The 26,917-nt window shown below is 37.3% G+C and overlaps 1 protein-coding gene across 3 annotated transcripts in view; it reads right to left on the bottom strand.

Annotated features, from left to right (window-relative positions):
• cfi (complement factor I) overlaps positions 1 to 26,241 on the bottom strand; it is a 40,638-nt gene extending 14,397 nt beyond the window's left edge. Inside the window, exons 1-8 of one of the 3 annotated variants that reach the window (XM_059031791.1) lie at positions 26,167 to 26,241; positions 14,520 to 14,862; positions 13,428 to 13,563; positions 6,782 to 6,963; positions 6,032 to 6,142; positions 2,804 to 2,911; positions 1,845 to 1,868; positions 597 to 623 (exon numbers count right to left, since the gene is read on the bottom strand). In XM_059031791.1, the coding sequence (XP_058887774.1) occupies positions 597 to 623; positions 1,845 to 1,868; positions 2,804 to 2,911; positions 6,032 to 6,142; positions 6,782 to 6,963; positions 13,428 to 13,563; positions 14,520 to 14,862; positions 26,167 to 26,223 (988 nt within the window). In that variant the 5' untranslated portion in view covers positions 26,224 to 26,241. The remainder of the gene's footprint in view (positions 1 to 596; positions 624 to 1,844; positions 1,869 to 2,803; positions 2,912 to 6,031; positions 6,143 to 6,781; positions 6,964 to 13,427; positions 13,564 to 14,519; positions 14,863 to 26,166) is intronic. The other 2 variants (XM_059031798.1, XM_034034568.3) reach the window with 2 other exon arrangements.
• Between the last annotated feature and the right edge of the window lie 676 nt (positions 26,242 to 26,917).

The following is a 26,917-nucleotide window of genomic DNA, read 5'->3' as shown; positions in this document are numbered from 1 at the left end:
TCTCTCCCTACACCCCCACTCGACCTCTCCGCTCCGCCTGCACTAGAAGACTGGCTCTACCTCCGCTACGTTCCCCTGCCTCCAGAGCCCGCTCCTTCTCCACCCTTGCTCCGCAGTGGTGGAATGACCTTCCTACAGATGTCAGGACTGCCCAGTCCCTGACCACATTCCGGCGCCTCCTTAAGACTCACCTCTTCAAACAGCACCTGTAGAACTCCTCTGTTTGTATCCTGGGACACTATCACCCTTCATTTAAATGTGCTTTATTTTGCTCTTATCTGCCCCCTATTTTACTGCATATAACCCTGTACTTCAGAATACTGAAATCTGCCAAGTGTTTAACCTGTAGTATTTTGTACTTAATCATATCCTGATGTAACTATCACTATTTAATCATATCCTGATGTAACTATCACTATTATCTGCTGTATTATTGAATTGTGGTTTGTCACACTTGAACAAAAATTATTGTATTTCATGCTCTTATTGTATTACTTGTATTGTAACACTTGAAATGTATTTGCTTGCGATTGTAAGTCGCCCTGGATAAGGGCGTCTGCTAAGAAATAAATAATAATAATAAAAAAAAAACATACCTTCTACTGTGCTTGAATGAATATTATCTGTAAGAAAAAAAAATATCGAAATGTAAAAAACTGATAATAAAAAAACAGAACATTAAAATTAATTTACAAATAAAATAAAATGCTGATATGATGTATTGGGATTGGCTTGTGAGGTTTCTTTGGGGATGTACTTCAGGCTAGTTTGCTGTCAGATCTTTGTACAATTTAGTTTGGTTTTTATCCCCATAACTTAAGACTGTTACAATGGTAAAAGATGATACACATGTGTAGGTGTACACGATTAAAAGGACTCCATCTGAACCTACATGTAGGGCCATAAACATTCTTTTAAACTGTGCTTTGTGCTAAATTTAAACAATGGTACATTTTGAAAAATTAAGGTCACAATATTGCTGAATAATGTTAAATAAACTAATAAAAATACTACAAGATTGTAGTGAACTGCAAACTGGATTTAGAGAATCAAAATTGTCCTTAATAAACATTCCTTAAAGCAGTCCTTAACGCTTTTTTAATTGGGCCCATAGTCCCACGTGCAACAAAGTGAATGGGAAAATGTATTTATTGTGTGGAAGTAGAATACATGCAAACATGCGCCAGGATTAAAATCGGTCAAATGAAGACGGAACAGAATGCTTGTTAAATGTAAACGTACAGATGACATTTACATTTAACAAAAACAATGTTATTTAGATTCTTTCACCCTTACATGTATAGATGTTATCCTTCAGGCACTCTCTGCTGCAGCAAACCACAACTCAGCTGCAGCTATTTTATTTGAAAAAATGTCACACAACTCTCGCTAGAGATGTTGCTAAGATGATGCAAATAATAGTATATTAGTATATTGCGGCTCTCTTCATGAACATATGTTTTCTTAGTACATACGACAAAATGTGCACTTTGTGAATTGTCGTAACCAAAATGCAAATTGCGGTATGTTTGCGCTGCGACTGGCCCATCTTAGTACATCTACCCCATAGTGTTTTATTTTTTCTTTTAAAAACAACATGTGTTCGAGGTATACATTATTTGACCACAGTGCACTTCTGTCTTCGCTTATTGCTTATTAAGGTATTTGTAAAAGTTTTTCTATAATTTCTGACACTGCTGTAAACCACTTTGTAATATGGCAATACAGCTTTCAAAAAAATCCCAATATGTATTTCTGGTTGTTGCAAGTACAGTTATAACTACTGAAGATCCTGAGAACCATAAGCTTAGATTACAAGATGGGTTTAAAAAAATAAAAAATACCTTTAACTGGAAGTTTCTTTTCACCTGTGTAACAAAACAAAAAAAAAAGAAGAGTGACTCCATTATGGTGGTAAAACGTGATGGTATTTTACAGAGCTTATTTTTTAGACTAAACAAAATGTCCTTATCAGAGTGCTCAATAGAACATTCTGTCCTAAAACAGTTATTGTCAATAACTTATTATGCTGTGTATAAATGATTACATGCTTCTGGAAATATGTAAAACATACACATGAATTATTTTTAATACAATAAGGTATTTTTTATTGTTATGCTAACATCTATTAAACATTCATCTATGTATTCCCATGGTGCCCTACACCCATTTATATTATTATTACTAGCACATGCACATTTGTAGTTATATTTTCCTTAAGATTTTTTGCTTTTTAATAATAAACATATCTTACAACAGCGGTTCTCAACTGGGGTGGGTCAAACTTTCCATTCTAAATCTGAATTTTACAAATTTGCAATTTTTTTTTTTTTTTATCTAGTGACAAATGTGGTATTTTTTAAAATAACCAATGTGTACGATGCAGTAGCATGATTTATTTTTTGTTACCAATAGGCTAAAGTACAAAAAGTGTGCTAGGTATTCATTTGATTGTACTACTGTATACTGTATAGGCCTACTGTACAGATTTATATTTTTACATAATGTAACATTAGTGTTATTTCAGCGCAATGATTTATATTTAAAATACATCGAGAACTGTAAATGTATGTGTGTGCGATTTTATTGTAATGTTTTTACACCCGACTCCTTTTTTTACCTATATATTGGTACTTACTTAGTCTGGAAAGCCACCCTTAATAAAGCAGAGACTCAGTAATTCTATGCTTAAAAATCAGTGACAGTTATGTTTCCGCCACAAGTAAAAAGAAAAAAATGCTGAGGTGAGGTACGATTCAAAAAAGGTTAAGAACCCCTGTCTTACAATAATGTGTACGTTTACCAGAATTGTCTTGCTCATCCTCCCCAGTTAAACAGTCTTCTATCCCATCTCGCACTGCTTCAGATGGGATACACACATCCGACCTGCAGTGAAAGCCTCCCCTGCAGGCTATTAAAAACAAAGAATAAAGCATTACTAAAACATTGACATAAATATAAGGCATTCAATTCGAATCATGTTCATGGTGATGTTTTTCTTTAAGTGACTACTGCTGATAAATAATTACATACAGATCATCCCTGATGTGCTCTTCCATTCATTACATGTCCAGTTTTGAAAACATGTATTTTCATGTATTTTCTTTCACTTCCTAGGTCATTTCACCTGGAAGATGAAATTGTCCCCATTGCTTCACTGGCTTCTTTCCTGTCAATAACCAATCAGCTGCTTCAGCTACTGACTGATACTGATACCCTGTCAGCCAGGAACATGTATTGACCCAGAGTTCCTGGAAGGCAAAACAAGCAAACTGAATTTTCTTTAACCAAGTGTAGTACCAGATATCTGTTTTGCACATTTGAGACCTATGTAGCTAATGAAAGTGCAACATTGGTAAGATTTAAGAAATGATTTTGTTAAGATTTAAGGAATTATTCTGTTAAGATTTAAGGAATGATTTTGTTAAAATTTAAGGAATTATTTTGTTAAGAATTAAGGAATGATTTTGTTAAAATTTAAGGAATGATGTTGTTGGCTACAATTACTTTAAGCAGTAATCAAGATCCAAGGCATCCATGATCGCTTGGTTAGTTCCCGTGTAAATGTCCTTGACTGAGGTTATTAAACTCCTTTCCTGTTCCATGAATTGAATGACAAAACTCTATGTAACCATATATTGTGGGATGTGACTTTGCACCCTCTCCTGCAAAGTGTTGAACGTGATATATGCCGAACAATGTGTAGCAAAATGACTTGTTTTTTTTAAACGCCAAACAGCGAATTGACAAATAACTAGCCCTATTAATAACTACAGTATCGTCCCTCCTGTTCATCAGATTAGTCAGTCCGCCACTGGTATTGTTCAAACCTGAAAACAGGTGTAGTCTGTTCTACAGTAGTTGCCAGCCATAGATATCTGTAATGTAAGCAAGATCAGTCAAAGTCTCTTTAGATTAGTTAGCTCCAGCACCATCTAGTGCACATAAGTACAATGCCAGCAAAACAAAAGGAAACTTTTTTTTTAATTTAGAGTGACCAATTATTATTTGTATGTCCAATTATGTTTTTTCTCCTCACTGGAGCTGGTCCCCATACAGCACAGACGTTCTGAGGACGTGAGTTCCCTCCGATATCACAAGCCTAAAGCCAGAACAGATCCTGGAGAACAGAGGTCAGTCCTGCTTTTTATCCACTCTGAATGTGCTCGGTGTCTGGCCAGTAGGGTTCGCTGTTGCATGATGAGGAGAAGCCCCTGCCGGTTTCCCATCCCCTGGGAGTGTCAGAGCCAATGCGATGCCCCCTTCGTCCCCAGCAAAGTTCGGCCTCTTTGCACAGCCTGGATGCGAACTGGCACCGTCCAAGCTGTGTGGCTCATCCTGGGCTACCAGAGGCAGTGTTTTTACATGGATGAGCTACTCGGGCACAACAAAATGAAACTAGATCTAACGTTGCAAATCACTAGAGGGCTTTGGCTCTTACTTCTATTAAGACATATATCAATGGCAGACAACTAAAAGTAAAGAACAGCTGCTGAACTGTAAGGTGAAAAACCCTTAACACAGGAATCACTCCGAATTATTGCAAGCACCATAACAATTAAAGATGGCAATAAAAGACTTGAAGCTACTTACTCTTAAAGGAAGCATTACACTGTTGTTACATTATCAGTGTTTATGGGCATCAAGCATTTATGTGAATAATAGTCTTATATTATGTAACGTGTGTATGTGCTTGAAAACACATTGATACACTTTCTAATTAATTTGGGTGTGGTTCTGTGTGTCTAAATATGTGTTTACATTTGGGGGAAGGGAATTGAGCCTGTTTAAACAAGCAGTCGATTCTGTGGAGAAGTTGCATGCAGATAATATAAAAAGCACTGTGAATAGTTCACAGGAGTTTTCACCACAGAGACCAGCAGATCACCTCCAGACCGCCTGACTCTCCCATATAGGAAAGGGTAATATGTTTTCTTTATGCATGCTTATGGCTTAATATAATACATTGTTATATTAGACGTAAATAATAAAGACTGTTAACTTTGCATCTTTGTGTGACATGTTGTCCTTGAAATCTTACACTGTTTTACTCGTGTTACCCATTTCATAACGGCAAACACAGTTGGAATGCTGTGCTGTGTCTGTGTCAGGTTACAAGACTGTTTCAAAGGCACACCTGAGCTCCAGGGTTGCATGAGCAAAAGCTTGCAATCAGTCTGCAAAACACACATGGTCCCCCCCTCTGACTGATTCACGTGTACAGCACAGGACCCTGGAGCTGACAGCCGCTGCAGAAACTGCTCCCCATAAAAATACATTATTGCAACTTTGCACCAGCGAGACCCCTCACCAGCCCAGCAAGGGGATTCAAGGGATTCGAGGGATTCAGGGACAGAGGGGTGCACCTGGACAGAGACAAGGGATGGGGGGCTGTGTTTGGCTGAGGTTATTACAATATTGTAATAATGTTAGCTATTTAAAAAGAGTTTGCATGCTCCTCTGGGTGGGTGTTAGAAAGGAGTGCTGAGGATCCTGTTTAACAGCTGTCTGAGCTATGATTATTATGCTGAATAAAATAATTGGCGTTTGGACCTGAATCTTGTCTCATCTCTTCTCGTCTCCGTCTTCCTTCTTCTCTCCAAACATCTGGTACTCTACAATAGTATAGTCTTAAATATCAGACTTAAACCAAATGCTAACAGTTGAGTACTGTTACTCAGTGGGTTAGGCTGAGTAACACTAATCATTTAAAATGATATACCTGCTTGATATCAAGCTGTTTGACAACCTCAAATAATAAATGCAGTAATACTTGGTACTACCAGATCTTGCATTGTAACTCTTAGTAATTAGTCACTGATATAAAATATTAGTCACTGATAACAGACTACTGACTTCTTTATGATGATCAATCTTCTGTGTACAGTATTAGGATAGATACAGCACCTTAAAAATCTTGAAATATCATTAATCTGATATTTATAACTTATTCAAATGTACCATTTTCATGGAATGGCCAGGCTCTAACTCCCCACATACCTGCACTTTCAAATGTAGAGTACAGCATTACCTTTACAGCACAGCTCATCACTGAGGTCTCCACAGTCATTGACTCCATCACAGGTTCTGTTGTGAGCAATGCATTTCCCATTGACACATTGGAACTCGTCATCAGAACATTCTATCAAACAGCAGGAGAGGAGAATGTTTTTTAGTGTATGAAACTATGGGCCCTGTTAAAAAAAAAAAAAAAAAAAAACCAACAACTTTGGGGTTGCATAAATCATGTTTACATAATTAATCAAGATATTCATGCAGCTGCTCTAGACTGATTATAAAAATAATAGGAAAGTTAAATGAATGTTACTTGTCAAAAATTGTTCTGAAGGCACAATTCCTCAATTCCTCAATGATCACAGACACCTTTTCCTTCAGGGAATAATATTCTTCCGAATGGCCCATACAGCCATTACTTTTGAAAGTGCTCCAAGTGAAACCAAAGTCTTGGATACAGAAGCACGTGCCAAGCTCCTGTTATCAACCCTCAATTAAAGCCTTGTCTGATTTTATATATATATATATATATATATATATATATATGACAAATGGAATCTCTGTCATTCACATTTATTGGGATTCCAAAACCTATTATCCCATGATAATCAGGCAAGGTACAATTTCAATAAAGAAATGTCATAAAGGTTGCCAAGCTCTTAATCAAAGACATTTCTGATAGTGGAATATTATTAATATTGCCAATATAGATTTCATGTATAAATATATATGGTGTCCTACATAAAAGAAACAACAAAATAAAAACCTTTATTCTCTGTATAGCATGTAACTTTTGCAATCTTGGTGTCATTGTTCATCTCCTTTTTATTGTAGAGGGTGCACTCTGCGAGGGTCGTCTCCAGTCCAGTGCAGCGCACGTTTATACACTCCTTAGAATATTGATTGGAGATGTCTGAATAACTCACAGACGTAACTTCTTTAGCACCTCTAGAAAAAAGGAAAACAACTTATTTATTTTAAGCAAAATTGACTAAATATCTTGGTATATTGCCAAACATTGCTTTCGGTAACATTCTATTTTGTTTTTTATTTTCATTTTATTTTACTGTGACAAGTTGGTTGTTTTTTGAAGATGTAGCCAGTGCTCCAGATAAGGTTTTAGGTTATTGAGTAATTTACTCACCAATTTATACACTATGTGAGTAAAATGTATTTTGGATGATTAAATGGAACATTACATTGAAGTCATGAGTACTTTTAATAAAATACTGTACATACTGTAATGCTAATTTATGGGGTATGTATTAACTACAGCCTTATATTTTAACTGTAATGTTACTTTAAACAACAACTTAATTTATAATCGTTCAACATGTAGACATAGCTGGGTTTAGCTATTGCATGCCCAGGGTTGGTGGACACTGGCAGGGGGCGGGGGTATAAAAAGGGGGGTAGGGGAGGGGGGCGCACGTAGGGCGTGGGAGACTAGTCGGAGCAGAGACGAGAGCTGAGCCAAAAAAAGATTAGAAAGAGTGAATATAGAGTAATAGGCTAACGGTAGATTTACATAATTAGTTTATTTTATAATTTCGGCGCGGACCACGGCTGACAGTGGTTCTCAATTTTGGTTTGTGTTAATAAACCATGAATTCAAGGCCAGAAAACTGCCTGTGTGAGCCTGCTTCTATTTTCATGCAATGCCACAATATTATAGTCCGGGAAGTTGCTACTCTTGGTGTATTGTATTTCTTATTGATTGCCTTGCTATAACAATATAATGAAGGATTAATCTCTCCAAACACAGAATATTGTATTTATTATATAGATTTATGTATCAGAAATTCAGTTGACAAATAGGTAAATTGGCAGGTTAGGTTCTGGGGAACTAAAGGCCTTCACACACCAGACGCGACACGATTTTTACTGGAGAGACCCGACAAATTCGCTGTGAGATTACTGTGCACACCAGAAGCGATCACAGACACGACGCGACAGCTGGAAATTGTGGTGCGTGTGGGTGGTGCCGTCAGACCAGGAAATGAAACAATAACAATGGTTGTACGAGCAAAACGGCGCTGCTGCACTTGTATTTAATAATTAACAAAATAAACAGTTTAAACAAAACAACACACAAAACAAAGCAAGGGGCACTCTGGCCAAAGTTAAAAAAAAAAAAAACACAAAAAATTCTAAACAAGTATATTTTAGATATAGCAATTAATGATGAGTACAAAGCCTCACCCGCTTCGACCCGTCTAAAACCATTAGAAGCAAACAGTGTTTTGAACCGAAGGTTCAATTGGTTCGCATGAAGCAATGCGGTTCTACGGATCCTCTGAAGCTGCAGACGCTCGGGGTGTTCAGTCACGCACGCTCACGGAGTAAAATCTTGCTGACGGTGTTGTAGGTGCACTATGAAGGTATATTTACAAAAGAAGACACAAACCACCAATATAACGGTTTACTTAGAATCAATAATGTTTCGACTATTTAGGCTAGAACTGGAAGGAATAATTGTAAAATTACATTTTAAATGAATTTCATCTTTCATTGTTAATATATATATATATATATATATATATATATATATATATATATATATATATATATATATACACATACATATATATACATATGCTGGCTACTACTATGTGAAATTGGGGGAGTTTAATTATTGTTCATTATTATAAAAATAAATATAATGATTATTTGAGATGTTTTCCAGAAATAATTGTTAATAAAATGTGTTTTCAAACCTTTGTCAAATAAGTCTTGAATTCAATATTATTTCATTGTGATACATCAACGAAATAAATACAATTTATTTATTGAAAAAACAATAGCATTACCATTACAATAGCAATACCATTACACCTTAAAGCACTATATGTTGTTGATGTGTGTATCATGACTGTGGGATCCGTGGCGGCTCTATGAGTTTAGTGCAAGGAAGTAATCAACCTCAATCCAGAGGTCCGGGTTCGCGTTCGCCAAGTCATATATGGAATATGCATGTTTTAAATAAAAATATATATGGATGTATATGTAGAAATCTTTGCATTCAAGTATGTTTTACTGAAATGTAATAAAATAAACATTATTATGATGTTATGTTTCTATATATTATGCGCTTTAAAAACACTTTTTTTACAAATCTCCAATAGGCTTTAATTGATTTGGGGTTACGCTTCAAGTATGTTGTATGCTTAAAAATAATCTGTAATAATCTAGCCATCCGAGAGACACCGATGAGGCACTGAACTAGGCGGCTGTGTGGTCCAGTGGTTAAAGAAAATGGGCTGGTAACCAGCAGGTAAGCAGCAGGTCCCCGGTTCAAATCCCGGCTCAGCCGCTGACTTATTCTAAGACCCTGAGCAAGTCACTTAACCTCCTTGTGCTCTGTCTTTCGGGTGAGACGTAATTGTAAGTGACTGCAGCCGATGCATAGTTCACACATCCTAGTCTCTGTAAATCGCCTTGGATAAAGGCGTCTGCTAAATAAACAAATAATAATAATAACTAATGACCCATTAATGCTATGCCTAATACTAGAATGCCTATGCGTTTTGGAGAGGGGCTTCATGTGATTCAACTACATTAGTTCGGAGCTTCAAATCATTCACAAGGTTCATTGCTTCAGTGAGGCTTCAAATCATACACGGGATTCATTGCTTCAGTGAGGCTTCAAATCATACAAGGGGTTCACTGAGGATTCGGATCAGTCACATGATTCAGTGACTCACTACTTCAGGTGATTCAAATGACCACTGCTTCATGTGAAGCAAACAAATAACGTAACCCGCCTCGAACCATATGAAGCAAACAGTGTTCTGCATGAAGCAACACATCACGTGATCTGACTGAACCAGAATCAATACAACGCTTTGTTGAAATATAGCCTAGATTACTCCTGGAAGGAAGCATTTATTATTTCTTTCTCTTTTTTTTTTCAACTAGTTTATTTAAAAAAATATCAGCAAATATGATTCTTTTAGTTTTGCATTTTGGAAAATGTAATTATTATTTTTTAAAATCTAAAACAAGTTCTCTACACGCACACTTCCTCTCAGAAGCAGGGATTCGTCATGCGCTTCACAAGCATTTCTAATTACACGACTTACTAACTTGTTGCGCCACCGGGAAACTGTCTAACAAAAGAAATATCAAATATCTTACTTGTTTCAACACTAATTTCCCAGCCGAGTACATCAGGTCAGATATGCCTCCCTTTCTAAAGCACCATTATCGTGTTTTCGATTGTACAACCATTTTAAATTTCAAGTATGATAATGCGTATGCGTGACTGGCTTTTTTGTTGGGTAATCACATGTGTGGTTGACATATAAACAGATAGCAGAGAAATTATAAAATGTAACTTCATTTTGTAAGTCACAAATGACCCTGACAGAGCCTTTAAAAAGCGTGCTTTACGGATTATTTCGTGTACATTAGGCTACAGATCAGAATTTCTAAATGCCAAGTTCCAGGCAATAGCAGCCTGTGTGTAACTCGTATGTTCAAATTCAAGTATGTTCAATGACGCGGCTCTACCAATAGATGTCACTATGGAGCACGAAGCGCTTCAAGTGATTCGGCTCAGTGAATCTTTTATGAAGCAAATGGTTCAGAGGGTTCAGTGGTTCAAGAGGCTTCATGTTTCCCACCACTAATAGCAATTGTTTCTCTATTAATTTAGACTCACGTCTCGCCTCTGACACTCTCCCTGGAGCGCAGGAAGCTGCAGGTTTTTATACAGGTGACCATCTCCCGATTAGCAACAAGTAATCAATGAATTAACTTGGGTGAGGGTCACCTTCTACACTGGGTTTTTAAATAAATAAATAAAACACAAACGCACGGCTTTTCACAGTCATCTTAAATAATAAACAATCATGTCGGACGGCTTTCGTCCGTCCGCACATAAGCACAATATATTTATATAATAATAATAATAATAATAATAATAATAATAATAATAATAATAATAATAATAACACTATGTAACACAATTTTTGTTCCTGGGTAGTATGTGTTATTTCCTAATTGCTTATGCCTCATAAGTATAGAAAATAGCTATTATTCCCCACAAACTTTGCTTTTGTGACCAGGACAGTGATATTTTGAAATTTACCTATTTCCAATGAGAAAACGGGCGAATTTGTGTCTTTTCGTTCACATAAAGTCAGAAAAAAGCAACATATGAATCCAAATTAACATGTATTTATACTAAAGTAATACAAACATGACTACAAAAGATTTAGAAGTGAGTAGTTTTTCGGGATTTACGATTATACTGTAAATCACTTTCACGAATCAGCCCCCAAATGTAGTCTCCCATCATGTTCTCGTTATACTGTCCTTGGTAGCGGCGTTCAAAGTCCAGTATATCCTGGTGGAAGCACTCGCCTTGCTCCTCCGAGTACGCTCCCATGTTCTCCTTGAATTTATCAAGATGAGCATCAAGGATATGGACTTTGAGGGACATCCTACAGCCCATTGTGCCGTAGTTCTTCACCAGAGTCTCAACCAGCTCCACATAGTTTTCGGCCTTGTGATTGCCCAGGAAGCCCCAAACCACTGCGACAAAGCTGTTCCAAGCCGCTTTTTCCTTACTAGTGAGCTTCTTGGGGAATTCATTGCACTCCAGGATCTTCTTTATCTGTGGTCCGACGAAGACACCGGCTTTGACCTTTGCCTCAGACAGCTTAGGGAAGAAGTCTTGAAGGTACTCGAAGGCTGCCAACTCCTTATCTAGAGCTCTGACAAATTGTTTCATAAGGCCCAATTTGATGTGAAGTGGTGGCATCAGCACCTTCCGGGGGTCCACCAGTGGCTCCCACTTGACGTTGTTCCTCCCCACAGAGAACTCGGTCCGCTGTGGCCAGTCCCGCCTGTGGTAGTGCGGCTTGGTGTCCCTGCTGTCCCAAAGGCAAAGATAGCAGGGAAACTTGGTAAAACCGCCTTGGAGACCCATCAGGAATGCCACCATTTTGAAGTCTCCTATGACCTTGATGCCATCTCAGAAAAATGCAGATATGTATCCACTTAGGCAGCTGGAACTAAACTGAACTGTTGGGCTTAAGGCCCCTGTATTTATACTACTATTTATATTACTGGAAAGTTCTAGAAAGTTACTCCAAGTTTACTCAGCACTGAATCTATCTGGAATGTTCTGGAAAATAGGTAAATTTCAAAATATCGCTGTCCTGGTCACAAAAGCAAAGTCTGTGGGGAATGATAGCCATTTTCTATACTTTTGAGGCATAAGCAATTAGGAAATAACACTTACTACCCAGGAACCAACAAAAAAAATTGTTACACGGTGTAATAATAATAATAATAATAATAACATAAATAATAAAATACACGCAAGTGGTGGGCACACGTCACAAAGTGAAACACTGCTTGATTTCAAACCACATGACATGAACCTGTTCTCTGATTGCTCAGTTATGTAGTTATCGCACGACAAATTCGCAAAAATAGGACCAGGTTCTTTTTTTTTTTTTTTCATTGCTCGCGTTGGAATTTGTGTCGCGGCGACGTCGCTTGTCGTGTCGTCTTTGGTGTGAAGGGTGCTATTGAAAAGCATAGGTTTTATTGATTTTCTCGCGTCGCTTTGTCGTGTCGCGTCTGGTGTGTAAAGACGGCGGAATCCAGTCGTTTATTCACCAGTCGCAGACAAGCATTGCAAGTGAGTGAATTCAGCCGTACGTTTTTTTTTAAATTAATTAATTTATTTATTACTTTTTCAAAAAACGTATTGAAACCTAGACTTATTGGTCACGTATTTCTGGCAATTCCCGGCAGGGGACAATTAGCTGTGCCAGCATGTTTACATCTATTCTCTAGCAAACGCTTGCAGTATATTCACACACCTTTGAGATGCCGTGAAGCAACGAAGTACAAAAAGCTTGATAACATGCCAACTCAAGCTGTGCAGCAACATTGCTATGCAGATTATTTTTGCATTTTTTCAGTGCTGGGTATATGTGACTGTGTGAACAAGTCAGAAACCAGAGTTTTTGAAATATTACTGTAAAGAAACTTATATCTATAACTTCTCTCTCTCTCTCTCTCTCTCTCTCTCTCTCTCTCTCTCTCTCTCTCTCTCTCTCTCTATATATATATATATATATTAAAAGATGTAAAAGATGTAAGAATATCAACACATAAATAAATATGTTCTATGCAGATTGTATTGGGCTTAAAAAAAGCCCATAATTCTACCTGACCATCTATAAATGTTTGTAATGAAAACTATTGTATTCTTGGTAAATATTTTAACTATAACAATATGGCTTACATTTCTAGCCCAGCACATCTGCGAATAAATTGATGAAAATGTGATCCGTTATAATCAACACAGTCAGTTTCAGACAGTTCTGGATATCGAGATACTGCTGGTTAACTATGGAATAATGACTGAAGATATTGAATGGGACACTCACTTTTCATATTTTTTCTCTCTGCAGATTGTATTTCCGGCAGGAATCTTCCAGGTGTCTCCACAAATAAGGTGTTTCTCCGTTCTCTTGGCCAGCTTCACCCATACAGTTTGAAAATCCAAATCAGCGTAAAATGCATCTAGGGTATATAATTAAGAGTCTATATTACAGGATCAACCTGAAGCAAATAGCATGTATTTTTACTTTACTTTTGAAGGAAATTATTTTTTTAAAGGTAATAGGACCCCACCACACAAATCCACATAATCACCTATGTGCAGAGGTTGGGAGAGGTCTGTTTGCCTGTAACACAGGACGTTCACGTATATTTTTGTGTTTATTGCATCATAAATAATATAGATGATACTCCACAGCTAGTTGTGGAAAGGACAGATGTGGCTGCTGTTTACAATGTACATTTTATATACTGTAACCGCATGTTATATTGTAATAGAAAACAAACCTATACTGTAATGTTTTCTTTGAATAGACAGTAGACAGCATTTATAAAGGCTACATAACTGTGTGCATACAACTTCATAACCACCTTGAAAACTGATATAACCTGCCTCTACATATTCACACAACTTGTTACAAACCAAATGTATTAGAATTGAAAATTCAGTATTTTAAGTGCATGTCTGTGACTTGTTGTCATTATCAAATTTACTGCAATTATTGAACTTTATCAAATAATACAATTTTGTATAGTTTAAAATGTCATGACAACACATTTGGCAACATGTTGTGCATACCTATACGTTATGTTAATTTTTAAAGTGAATATAGAGGATTTATCTTGCAGTTGTGCATTGTTATGTAGCCTTTACAAAGGTATTCAAAGCATTATCCAACACTATCCTAACCTCCGTTCAGTATAACTACTAACAAGTTCTTTCAGTTTTGCTGGGATCTAATACATACAACAGAGGAACACGCTTTTTAATTGAGTAATAAAAAGTGATTAGGTTGGGAAAATGTAGAAAGACCGGAGTTGTGAGTTACAGTGAATCACAATCATATGCGGTAAAAACACAGTGTCCTGATTCTCGAACTTATTATACTTCACATGCAACCATAAATCTTTATACTTACTTGAACAGTCTGCTGCACTGTGTGTAAACTTGACTGTTCCACGACTGCACTCAAAACTCTTCACCTGGCAGTAGGACCTGTAGGACCTCGCATCAGTCGCACAAGCTGGAGAGCCAGTGCCTTTTGGACACTGGTAGGGCAGTTTGCAGACGCAGTCCCCTTTGATGCATCTCATCCAGGGAGGGCAGAAGACCTTCTGGCACGATTTGTAAGTGAACTTCTTACCTAGACACTCGTCATTTTGAAGATACGTATCTTCCAGCTGTGGTTTAGCAGTGGTTTGAGTTGCATTGGTGGTTGGTGGTATAGTGCTAGTTAAACCCCTCTCAGGACACGTCTCCTGCTGGGGTTTTTCCAGTATGTAAGAAGAAGAAAAACAAATAACATAGACATTTTAGCCATGGAAATGGGACTATTTAAAAAAAAAATATATATATATATTGTTAAGCCATTTGTTAAGTATAGCTAACAAAATAGTAAGCATGTCTCTGCCATGCACATCCATTTATTATATCGGTCTCAAATGTGCAGTTTATAGTAAACATGTATTTTCATTTTAAAACATGATGGATGTTATGCATAAAACGTACCGTCTGTTTTTCCGTAGTGGTAGGGCTATTACTGTATCATTGTGCTCCCCCCCCCCGATTCATAAATAGGGTTTGTTGTCATGGTATTTACACTATCGTGAAGGCAGTACTGTCACAACAGCCCCTTTCCTCATTTCCATACACTTCAACTGACATAAAACTGACATAAAAAATACTACATACACAACTGCTGCCAGTAATAACATAGGATTCCCAATGGGAAACTTTTAAAGTTGTTTTATTCTATTTTAATTTGCTTGATTTCTGCCATACTCAGTTTTTGTTTATCAATTTTAATTTAATGTATATAATATGTGGTCAACGATGTATTGTAGTGAAAACAGAAGGTCATTGATTTCTTAATGTAACATGGATATATAAAGCACCTCTTCAACTAGTTTTTCATTTTCAAGAATTTTGCTGCTCTGGCTTGGGCAGTGCACCAGGAGAAGGGGGATTTATTATTAGAAGAAGATGTTCTTGAAAGGAGAGTTTGTTGGCCCGTACCTTTGAATTTAGAGATTAGTGTTTCTGATGATGAGACAATTGTACTACAATAGATGCTGGTTATTAGCAACCCTGATAAACGGCAACTTTCGGTTATTAACAACATTTTCCCAGGAACCAATCCCGTCCCATAGACTTTACTGTTACTGGAATTCTGATATCAGCAACTGCACGCCGCTTACTCACAACTTTAGTACTAGTTGCCAGTGCTACCTGCGCACTTCATGCAGCTTTTATAACACACTGACTTCGCAACTGCGTATTTCTGGGGCAGAATCATGGCTTTGAAACTGGCTACGAAGCTGCACGCAAAATTGAGATGGATATAAAGCAGGAGGTGGTACATTGTAAAAAGCAGACAATGTTGGACAATTTCTTATTTTAAAACTGTGTTCTTTAGAATTGATTGTAAGTACAACACATATTTTTTATGTTTGCTTTACTCATTGCAAGGACAATTGTAGTACATTGTTGTGTAGTACTATTTAAGCCTATTCCCTTTTTTTGTTTTACACACATGTGAAGTAAACAGTTCTATGTTTAGGTATTTTGTGTTTTTCATGTTAATTTTTTAACACAGTAATGTTTAAAACACATGTATTTCAGTGCCATATTTGTACAACTACTGTAGGCCTATATATCGTTGTTCCATACAAATACACTTGAAAACAGGGGATTTTTGGTTAATAACAACTTTTTGCTGGGAACCGAGAGGTTGTTAATAAGCGGCATCTACTGTATATACAGCCTCCTCTGTTGTTATTAAACCACCAAAGGAATAGCCACTGTGAGTGCCAACACATTTTCTAAGAAGATGTGCTGCTTTTTGTATTTCTTTTGTCCTACCATCTTTTTTTACAAAAGAGTCAGCTTTGAGTCAGTGTTCTGTTACCTCATGACCAGGTGCTGCGATATTTGGCCTTAGCATTGGAAGACAAGCGCAGCATGACCGACAGGCAGCCACCAATGCCAGCAATATATGACACACGAAGAACAACATTCCTTCATCCAGGGGAGCAACCTCCAAGAAAAGGTATTAAAACCAAAACTCGTCTAGGACAACTTGAAGCTGCTAGAGACTGGAAAATGCTTATTTTTCCACCTGAGATTGCCACCACTAATCTTCGACCTGACATTGTCTTGTGGTCTGGATCAGCACGCCTTGTTCTCCTGGTAGAGTTAACAGTGCCATGGGAGGATGCTGTGGATGAGGCATATGAAAGGAAGAAACTTCGGTATGCTCAAGTAACTGCTGAAGCGGAACAGCGAGGATGGAGAGTCCAGGTTTACCCAGTGGAGGTGGGTTGTCGAGGATTTGTGACATACTCCACAACCCGATTTCTCAGCGACATCGGATTCAGTGGTCAAGAGTTGCGACACATAGTGAAGAACTTATCTGAAGCAGCAGAGAGGAGCAGCAACTGGCTGTGGTTGAGACGAAAAGATTCTGAGTGGGGTCCTCAAGCATAGTAGAAAGAAATCAACATGTAAAGGAAGGTAAGTAACCTGTGCTTAGCTCAGTTGGGGTCGGAGGGGGATGATACTGAGACACCACAATCACTGTTGGGCCCTCTTAAGGTGTTGTGGGCTAGTCGACGAAAAAAGGATGGAAGGTGCCTACTTGAAGACCCCAGAGAAGTACCCTACTCAGCTCAGTCCAGACGGTTGTCATGCTGATGCGCTAGGGAGGCCACACTGTGGTTGATCTCTGGAGCCAGCATTGGAGCCGTTGTATGTGCTGATGCGCCAGGGAGGCAAAATAGGCTGATCCCTGGAGCCAGCTTTACACTTCAGCCATCAACACCAGGCAGATGTATATCTACATCATCTAGGGCTGGGACGATGGATCGATGCATCGAATCGGTCCAATAACCATCAATGGATAAAATACCCATCGATGGATCAAAACAAAATGATATGGTGAAACCACATGTTGTTTCATTGATCCATTTTATTAGGACGAAATTAAATTATAAAACTGTACTCTAGTTCCCCGCCTTTGCTTTCTATTTCTTTCAAAACCCCACCCCCCACACACATCTACGCGCAAACATTTTCTTGAATCAACCTGGGAACTCAGTCAAAAACATGAACAGAACAAACCCAGTGAAATACCAGTATAGCTGCTACAGGATTAAAGCTTTCTTGGTTAAATTACTAACAATGCCGTCTGACGTTTGGAAGTTTTTTTTTTCTAAAGAACAAAATGAAAAGGTAAAATGCGTGAAACTTTGCTGAGGCAATACCACAAACCTGCGGGACCATTTAGTGAGGCTCCATCCAACAAAATATGACAATATGAATACTAAAAAAAAAAGGAACTACCTACAGTGGCATCATATTTTGGAAAGAAAATCGAGCCAAAAAGTGCCAGAGCAAAAGAAATAACAGACCTGATAGTGGATGTTGATAGATCATGGAGGGAGCTGCATTTAAAAATCTCATAGCAAATCTTGCTCTGGGCTACGCAATGCCCTGTCAAAACATTTGCAGAGCAATGCCTTTACTTACACATGTAAATGATCATACTGGGGCACATTTTAATGGCGTGGCAAGTGTGCACTGTGCAGAGCACTATATAAACCTATGCATTCAGAACAGTTTGGAGGATGTTCGAGCTGTACACACATTAGTGGCAACAGCAAGAACACTGGATGCACATTTTAAAAAAGTGAGCTGTCAATGAGTGCTTTAAATAGAAAACAAACAGAAAAGGCGCCACTAAAGTTAATACAGGATGTGCAAACAAGATGGAACACAGTATATTATATGTTTTGAACATCTGCTTGAGTTGAAGTGGCCAGTAATTGTAGTTTTGTCAAACCTTGATTTGACAAAAAAGTCTGATGCCGCTACTTTAGATGTAACTACTGAGCAGTGGAAGCTAATGGCCGAGACACCCCCTCTACTTCAGCCATTCGAATTAGCTACAGTACTGTTAAACACAGAGAAAAACACTACAGCTAGTTCCATGTACCCAGTTGCAACAGGGATAAAATACAGACTGAGCGGTTCCCGTTGAAGCTTGTAAAGGGGACACAACACCTGCTTTGCTAAGTCCAAATGCACGAAGTTTGCGAGAAAAACTACAGTGTAATTTATCACAGCGATTTCGTTTACATTAACTGAATGACCCAGGCGACGAGGTTATGCCGCTGCTTTTTGCATCATTCCTTGATCCCTGATTCTGCAATTTGGATTTCCTATCAGAACAAGCCAAGGCCACTGTAGTTGAAGCAGTGCTTTCCAGACTAGTCAGACTGACAGACAGCAGTCCTGCTAACGACACAAACTGTGCCACTACAACTACAAGTGACTAGCCAGTTAAAAAGAAAACAAAGACAGAACAAGCATTTGCACTGTTATTTCGTGGACGGCAGCAACCAGAGATGACCACGAAGGAAAGCTTAATCAGACAAGAAGTGATGGCATATACCTCTGAAACGAAGATCCACTGCTGTGGTGGAAAAATATAACCAGACACGCTTTCCAAAACTAGTAACCTTGGCAATGAACATGTTAAGTATCCCCGCAACATCTGTCCCAAGTGAGCGGGTGTTCAGCAAGGTCAGGATGATAGTTAACAAACTCTGTTCTTCTTTGAAACCAGAGAATGTGGATGTCGTCATTTTTCTCAACAAAACCAAAAAGCAAATCGTTCTGGACCGTGGACTTTATAAAATAAGTTGGACTTGTGAAGAGTTAAATTAGTTAAAGTTGAATTGGTTGGTGTTCCCACTTCAATGGATTTTGATGCAAAGGATTTTTTTCTAACCGGTTGCTGTCAGTCAAGACATTTTAGGTGAGAAACATTTTAATAATTTTAACCATTTGTGAGTGAGAAACTCGCTGGGTATCGTTTGATTTATATTAGAACATAGGATATGTCTAAGGTTTATTTTACTATAAAATTAGAAAGAGATAAACTGCAGAAATGTTTCGTTTTTTGTTTTGTGCTTACATCAGATATCTGAAAACGTGTGATTTGTTTATTCTAAATTATAATTGTTTATTTGTAACCTGTTGGTATTTGTCTTTGTCAGACGACTAAGCATGGACCGCACTTGTAGATATACCACCACTGCTGAGAGCACCACACCTGCACAAAGAACACACACCGTCTGGAGACGGGTTTTGTATCTGTTTGTCTTATTATTTCGGGACTGCAAACCCTTTTGTTATATGCTAGCAATACCCATTGCTGGGTAGAGCCAGCCTTATTATTTAACGGTCTCAAAATGGAGGAGACTGAATTAAAGAACTGTTTGAACTGTAACTTTGTGTTTGTCGTTGTTGGAGCACCTACATCACCTGTACCCCTGAGCACTGCAAACCACACGTTCACACACCTACTCTCATGTAATGGAAATCATGAAGGGAAAGACCTTGTGACAGCCTGGAGAGACAGCTGACAGGAGGAAATAGACCCCATTGTGGCTGGTAGGAGTTAGCCACCCTAGCTTCCAGTATCCAGCTCTGTGTTTTCCAATGGAACAGGATGCTGGAGACACCCGCCCAAGGCTTCTAAGAAATTAAAGAGAAAAATACCCCTACAGCCTGCGAGACTGTAAGATGACTCAAGGTTTGACAACACCTTTAACAACTTAGGAAAGGAAACAGATATGAGAACGGAGTGTACTTTGCAAAGGACTAGCTCAAGATCTGCAATTAGCAAAGACATGGAGCTCCAGGTTTGTGTCTGTGGCTGGAGCAAAGTGACAACGGGTAGGGGTTTGAAGATTCATCAAGGGAGAATGAAATGCTTGAGGGAGAAGAGACAAGGGCCTCGCATTGATCAGTACTTCTTACGAAGTCAGTCAAGTCAGTCGAATGAAGTCCAGCGACAGGAAGCAAACCACAGTTTGCAAGATATCAGCACCCCTGTCATAGATGAGAGGAGGACTTGCATAAACACAACTAGTGATGAACCTAATGATCCTTCTGAACCCATCAGATGAACCATCATAAGAGAGAAAAGAACCTCAACGGGCACAAGCCTGGAGTTAAGTGGCCAAGAGCTTCTGAGAAAACAGCGTGGGACACAGTAAACACAGATCTCTGTTTTGCGTTGGAAAGGTTAGGTGGAACAGTTGAAAAGAATGGGGATACCATCTACGCATATGGAAGCGAGAGGTTTGGAGTTGAAAAAAGAATGGAGAAAGTACAAACTATTCTTGTAAAGTCTAGATGGCAGCAGGGATTGAGCGTTTAGAGAAAGGAGACAGCTGAGGAAGCAATGGAGGAGAGCAGAACAAAGTCAGAAGGAGCCACTCAATCTATTACAAAGGGTCATAAATGATAAGCTTGCAACATTGCGCAGAGCTGAGTGCCTACGGAAATCCTGCGAAAAGAAGAAGCGTGTGAGAACTAACTTTTATAAAGACAAATTTTGCAAAGAAGTTATTCACCAGGAAGAAAAATGGCACACTAAAAGCAACTAAGTCTGAGCTGGAGCGATATCTCGAGGAAACGTATAAAGATTAAAAAAGTCAGGATTCTATGTCGATTCCTTCAGATATCCCACCTATCAATCCACCAGAATACTAAATGGAAGACTGCACACCTAAGTGGAAAGGAGTAGAGCAAGCTGTGAAAAAGGCAAGGGCGTCAACATCTCCTGGGCCTAATGGAGTTCCATACTCTACATCTACTAGGGGTGAGACGATTCATCGTGTATCAATGCATCGTGATACTTTACAACACGATACGATACACCGTCATGTATCGTGATACAAGCTTGAAATGAGTAGCTTATAAAGGACAAAAACTCAAAGGACAAAGGAAATAAATTACTTAGCAATAATAAAAAGTTAAACGAAATTTAGAGAAAAAAACGAAACTTAGACAAAAACTTTAATAATAATAATAATAATAATAATAATAATAATAATAATAATAATAATAATAATAATAATAGGCCCAAATAACAAGAATGTTTTTTTTTCTGTATTCCATTGCTAGCAAACAGGGAATTACTGACGCTGTTTCAGAACATACTGCAGAAAACGCTGCCTAGCCAGTGGTAGTTGAAACATTGGTGATTCTGGCCAATGGGAGTGTAGAGGAGGCGGAGACAGTCTGCCCTTGTTTTGAACAGAGAGGAAGCAGGAAGCGAGTAGTGTCTGTTGAAACTCGCTGCTATGACTGTAATTTTACTAAAGTTACTATTTCTTGTATTCAAATGCTATATATTTCTTTGACTCCTTTTGCGAGAGAGCATTTTTTCATATAAATAGATAGCTATATGTTTTTCTTTTTCGTTTTACCAGTTTTAATGTATTGCTCTCCTTTTAATGCGTCCTAATCAATCATTTCAGTGCACCCTAATAATGTTTTTATTTGGTTGATAACCCTTAAACTTTGATTTGGTTGAATATGTTACTTTCTTTAAAGAAATCTGTTAATCCTGATGAAAATGACTTATTTAATACTAATGTTATCATTAATTTGAATCTAATAATTCTAACCACATTTAAACAGCACAGTGTAGAATAATATACAAAATAAAACAATATACTCAACCTTAACTTCAAAAATACAAATACTTAGTGAGGAAATGTATAATAATAATAATAATAATAATAATAATAATAATAATAATAATAATCTATTGAGTTAAAGTTAAGTATAATGCAAGCAAAAACACTGACGTACTTTTTAAAAATATTGAACTTTTTATTAATTAGATATCACAACTTAATTCTGAAAAACTTCATATTTAGATTTTTCTAAAGAAACACAAGAACAAAGTTTGTACTTTAATAGTTATCAAACACATTGCTTAGTATTTTTTTCCTCTCAGAAATTTGGTAAGGTGATTTGGTTAATTCAGATATCCCAAGAACTCCACGGATGTCGTCTCAAGGTTTACCTGTGAAACTCAGTTTTTCACAATTTTGAGTCTCATGGCCGTGCAATGGATTCTGACGTTTCTGATTAAGTTTGTTATTGTTTGCGAGGCTGCGATACAGCAGTAAATCCAATACAACTGTCGAAGTGTATTATTTCTTTTTTTTTTGTTTGTTTTAATAATGTTGACCAATAATAATAATCACATAAACACACTTTTTATTAAAACTGAAAATCAATAAAAGTATATTATATTAAACTAATTCTCAGTATTTACAAAGAAATATGTGTAGATGTATTCTTTTTGAATAATTTACATGTTAAACCAGATCACATTCATTGTTAAATGTGATTTTTTTAGTGTGTGGTGACTATTTCTTTAGCTACAGTTGTATCTTTTTATGTACTCGTGCTGTATTTGTGTCGTTTGCTTTGGTCCCGGTGCGCATAGCACTTAAGTCTAGGTCAGTGGAGTAGCTGCTAGTCATTTACAATCATCCTCCACCAAGGGGAGCACCAAACAATCGCGTGAGATAAATAATCTTCGACTGACAGTGACTAAGAAAAAAAAAAAAAGCATACCCCATTGAACACCTTTTCCTTAATTACGTTATTATCTACTAAGTTTAATTCACCGTTCCTGAATTAACAAAAATAAAATTATATTTAAAACTTTATTATTGTCTTAATTTACGTTATTATTATTCATTAAATTCAGTTGCAATTTGAACCTTAACACCCGTGTATTGCCTTTTTTATTACAGATACTCATATCCATGTATTATGAAAAATGAAATTAGATGAAATTATTTTCCTGTAACTCACTGAAGCCCATCTGTTATTAGTAGTACTTTGTCTTGAGAACCTGTTGTCACCCTCCTGCCCTGCCACTTTGAGGCAGTGGAAGTTGTACTTTAGGAGGGATAGATAGATAGATAGATATATATATATATATATATATATATATATATATATATATATATATATATATATATATATATATATATATATATATATATATATATATACAGTGCCTTGCGAAAGTATTCGGCCCCCTTAAACTTTGCGACCTTTTGCCACATTTCAGGCTTCAAACATAAAGATATGAAACTGTAATTTTTTGTGAAGAATCAACAACAAGTGGGACACAATCATGAAGTGGAACGAAATTTATTGGATATTTCAAACTTTTTTAACAAATAAAAAACTGAAAAATTGGGCGTGCAAAATTATTCAGCCCCCTTAAGTTAATACTTTGTAGCGCCACCTTTTGCTGCGATTACAGCTGTAAGTCGCTTGGGGTATGTCTCTATCAGTTTTGCACATCGAGAGACTGACATTTTTGCCCATTCCTCCTTGCAAAACAGCTCGAGCTCAGTGAGGTTGGATGGAGAGCATTTGTGAGCAGCAGTTTTCAGTTCTTTCCACAGATTCTCGATTGGATTCAGGTCTGGACTTTGACTTGGCCATTCTAACACCTGGATATGTTTATTTGTGAACCATTCCATTGTAGATTTTGCTTTATGTTTTGGATCATTGTCTTGTTGGAAGACAAATCTCCGTCCCAGTCTCAGGTCTTTTGCAGACTCCATCAGGTTTTCTTCCAGAATGGTCCTGTATTTGGCTCCATCCATCTTCCCATCAATTTTAACCATCTTCCCTGTCCCTGCTGAAGAAAAGCAGGCCCAAACCATGATGCTGCCACCACTATGTTTGACAGTGGGGATGGTGTGTTTAGGGTGATGAGCTGTGTTGCTTTTACGCCAAACATAACGTTTTGCATTGTTGCCAAAAAGTTCGATTTTGGTTTCATCTGACCAGAGCACCTTCTTCCACATGTTTGGTGTGTCTCCCAGGTGGCTTGTGGCAAACTGTAAACAACACTTTTTATGGATATCTTTAAGAAATGGCTTTCTTCTTGCCACTCTTCCATAAAGGCCAGATTTGTGCAGTATACGACTGATTGTTGTCCTATGGACAGAGTCTCCCACCTCAGCTGTAGATCTCTGCAGTTCATCGGGGTGATCATGGGCCTCTTGGCTGCATCTCTGATCAGTCTTCTCCTTGTATGAGCTGAAAGTTTAGAGGGACGGCCAGGTCTTGGTAGATTTGCAGTGGTCTGATACTCCTTCCATTTCAATATTATCGCTTGCACAGTGCTCCTTGGGATGTTTAAAGCTTGGGAAATCTTTTTGTATCCAAATCCGGCTTTAAACTTCTCCACAACAGTATCTCGGACTTGCCTGGTGTGTTCCTTGTTCTTCATGATGCTCTCTGCGCTTTAAACGGACCTCTGAGACTATCACAGTGCAGGTGCATTTATACGGAGACTTGATTACACACAGGTGGATTCTATTTATCATCATTAGTCATTTAGGTCAACATTGGATCATTCAGAGATCCTCACTGAACTTCTGGAGAGAGTTTGCTGCACTGAAAGTAAAGGGGCTGAATAATTTTGCATGCCCAATTTTTCAGTTTTTTATTTGTTAAAAAAGTTTGAAATATCCAATAAATTTCGTTCCACTTCATGATTGTGTCCCACTTGTTGTTGAGTCTTCACAAAAAATTACAGTTTCATATCTTTATGTTTGAAGCCTGAAATGTGGCAAAAGGTCGCAAAGTTCAAGGGGGCCGAATACTTTCGCAAGGCACTGTATATATATATATCCCTCCAAAAATCCTAGATTGCTCCAGTAAAAACCCAACTGATAAATGGGTAATTGTCTGTAAAAATAATGTGTAATCTTGTAACAATTGTAAGTTGCCCTGGATAAGGGCATCTGCTGAGAAATTAATATATATATATATATATATATATATATATATATATATATATAGATAGATAGATAGATAGATAGATAGATAGATAGATAGATAGATAGATAGATAGATAGATAGATAGATAGATAGTTTTTGCTATGTTTGGAGTTTCGGTATGTTTAACATACCTTTGTCAAGGGAAAGTGTGTTTGAAAACAAACATTGGAGGTATTTATAGGCTTTGATGCCATGCCACACATTTATTTTTTTCTTTGTGTTTTTAATATCTTTGTGATGTCATTTACTTTATAGCTAATGATGTAACTATCTACTGTTTCTTTATATTTAAACTTTTAGTCATCATGGTATCTAGTCTATCCATTTATTTTCTTTTATTCTTCTATATTGTACATCATCTAATTTTATTTTTTCTAAAACCACAAACTTCCAAGGTGTGTCTGTTCCTTATAAAGTGCTGAACTATTGGTTTATTTATTTTTGTGTTTCTTATATTTGTATTATTTTATATAACGATGTACCTGTCTCGCCTACATATTTTATTTTATTACATTTTATGCAAAATATACCTTATACAAGGTTGCTATCCTTGCATGACGGATTTTTTAAGACTGGATATTTATTTTCTTTATTTGCTTAACTAAAATGTTTGTCTCCTTTACTTAAGTTTTACTTTTTTTTTAAAGCGTATTGAAGTTATGGATGAACTGTAATATGTATATGTAGACTATACACTGTATGGATCTAGTAAAAACTTCATTTAATTACCAAGTTTCCTAAGTTTGATTAATTTCCTTTTTTTGTGTTTGTTTTTTTTACTTTATACAAAACACAAACCCTGCAGTCTTTACAATTTTCATACTAGAAATAATACCTGCCCTAATACACAAGAACGCAAAACCACAAATGTGCAAGCTTACCGTTATCCCATAGCCGAGAAGGAAAATATACAGAATGTGAAACACCACCAGCTGCATTGTAGCCTTTTTGTAAGTCTGCACTGCCACTGTCCATATATAACCATGACATGGATTAATAATTAACAGGTGTTAATGAAGATCAGAAGCAGTTTGCTAACACAAGGTGCAAGGACCTCTGACTTTACTTTGGGTCAGCTGAATGCCAGTAAATGCTCACTTATCTACAGTAGTTGACACTTGAGCCAAATATGGCTAACTGTTTATCCCATAGCCACGAGATGGCTCTCTTGAATTTTAGTTTGTCATTTACAAAAATTCAATAATTGAATGGCTCTTTAGAATTCCCTGATCATCGGTATGGCTTTCCAATGCAAATACCCAATGTATGGAGGCTTCACCCCGTATAAAAGTAAAAGCATAGCAAAGTGTATTAAAGTATTGTGAAAGCATGGTAAAGTCCAGATAGGTATGTTAAAGTATATTAATAATCATGGTAAATGCATAGTATAAACATGGAAAAAGCATGGGGAAACCATGCAAAAATACCGTGGTAAACCTTTATAAGGGACAGTAGTGCACATCGAAAAACTGGCACACAATTTGGCACACTTGTCACTGAAACTAAAGATGGCCAAGGAGAATGAACTGCTACCTCACCACTCTGCAAAGCATTCACACTGGACACTGTGCCATGGCTTGTGTTGTCCCTGCTCTGTGGCTAAAAAATAATTCACTCTTCAGGGAGAGATAA

This window comes from Acipenser ruthenus, chromosome 1, assembly GCF_902713425.1.
Source record: "Acipenser ruthenus chromosome 1, fAciRut3.2 maternal haplotype, whole genome shotgun sequence".
Classification (NCBI taxonomy): domain Eukaryota; kingdom Metazoa; phylum Chordata; class Actinopteri; order Acipenseriformes; family Acipenseridae; genus Acipenser; species Acipenser ruthenus.
Note: the sequence above shows the minus strand (reverse complement) of the source record. Positions and strands in the feature narration are given on the sequence as shown.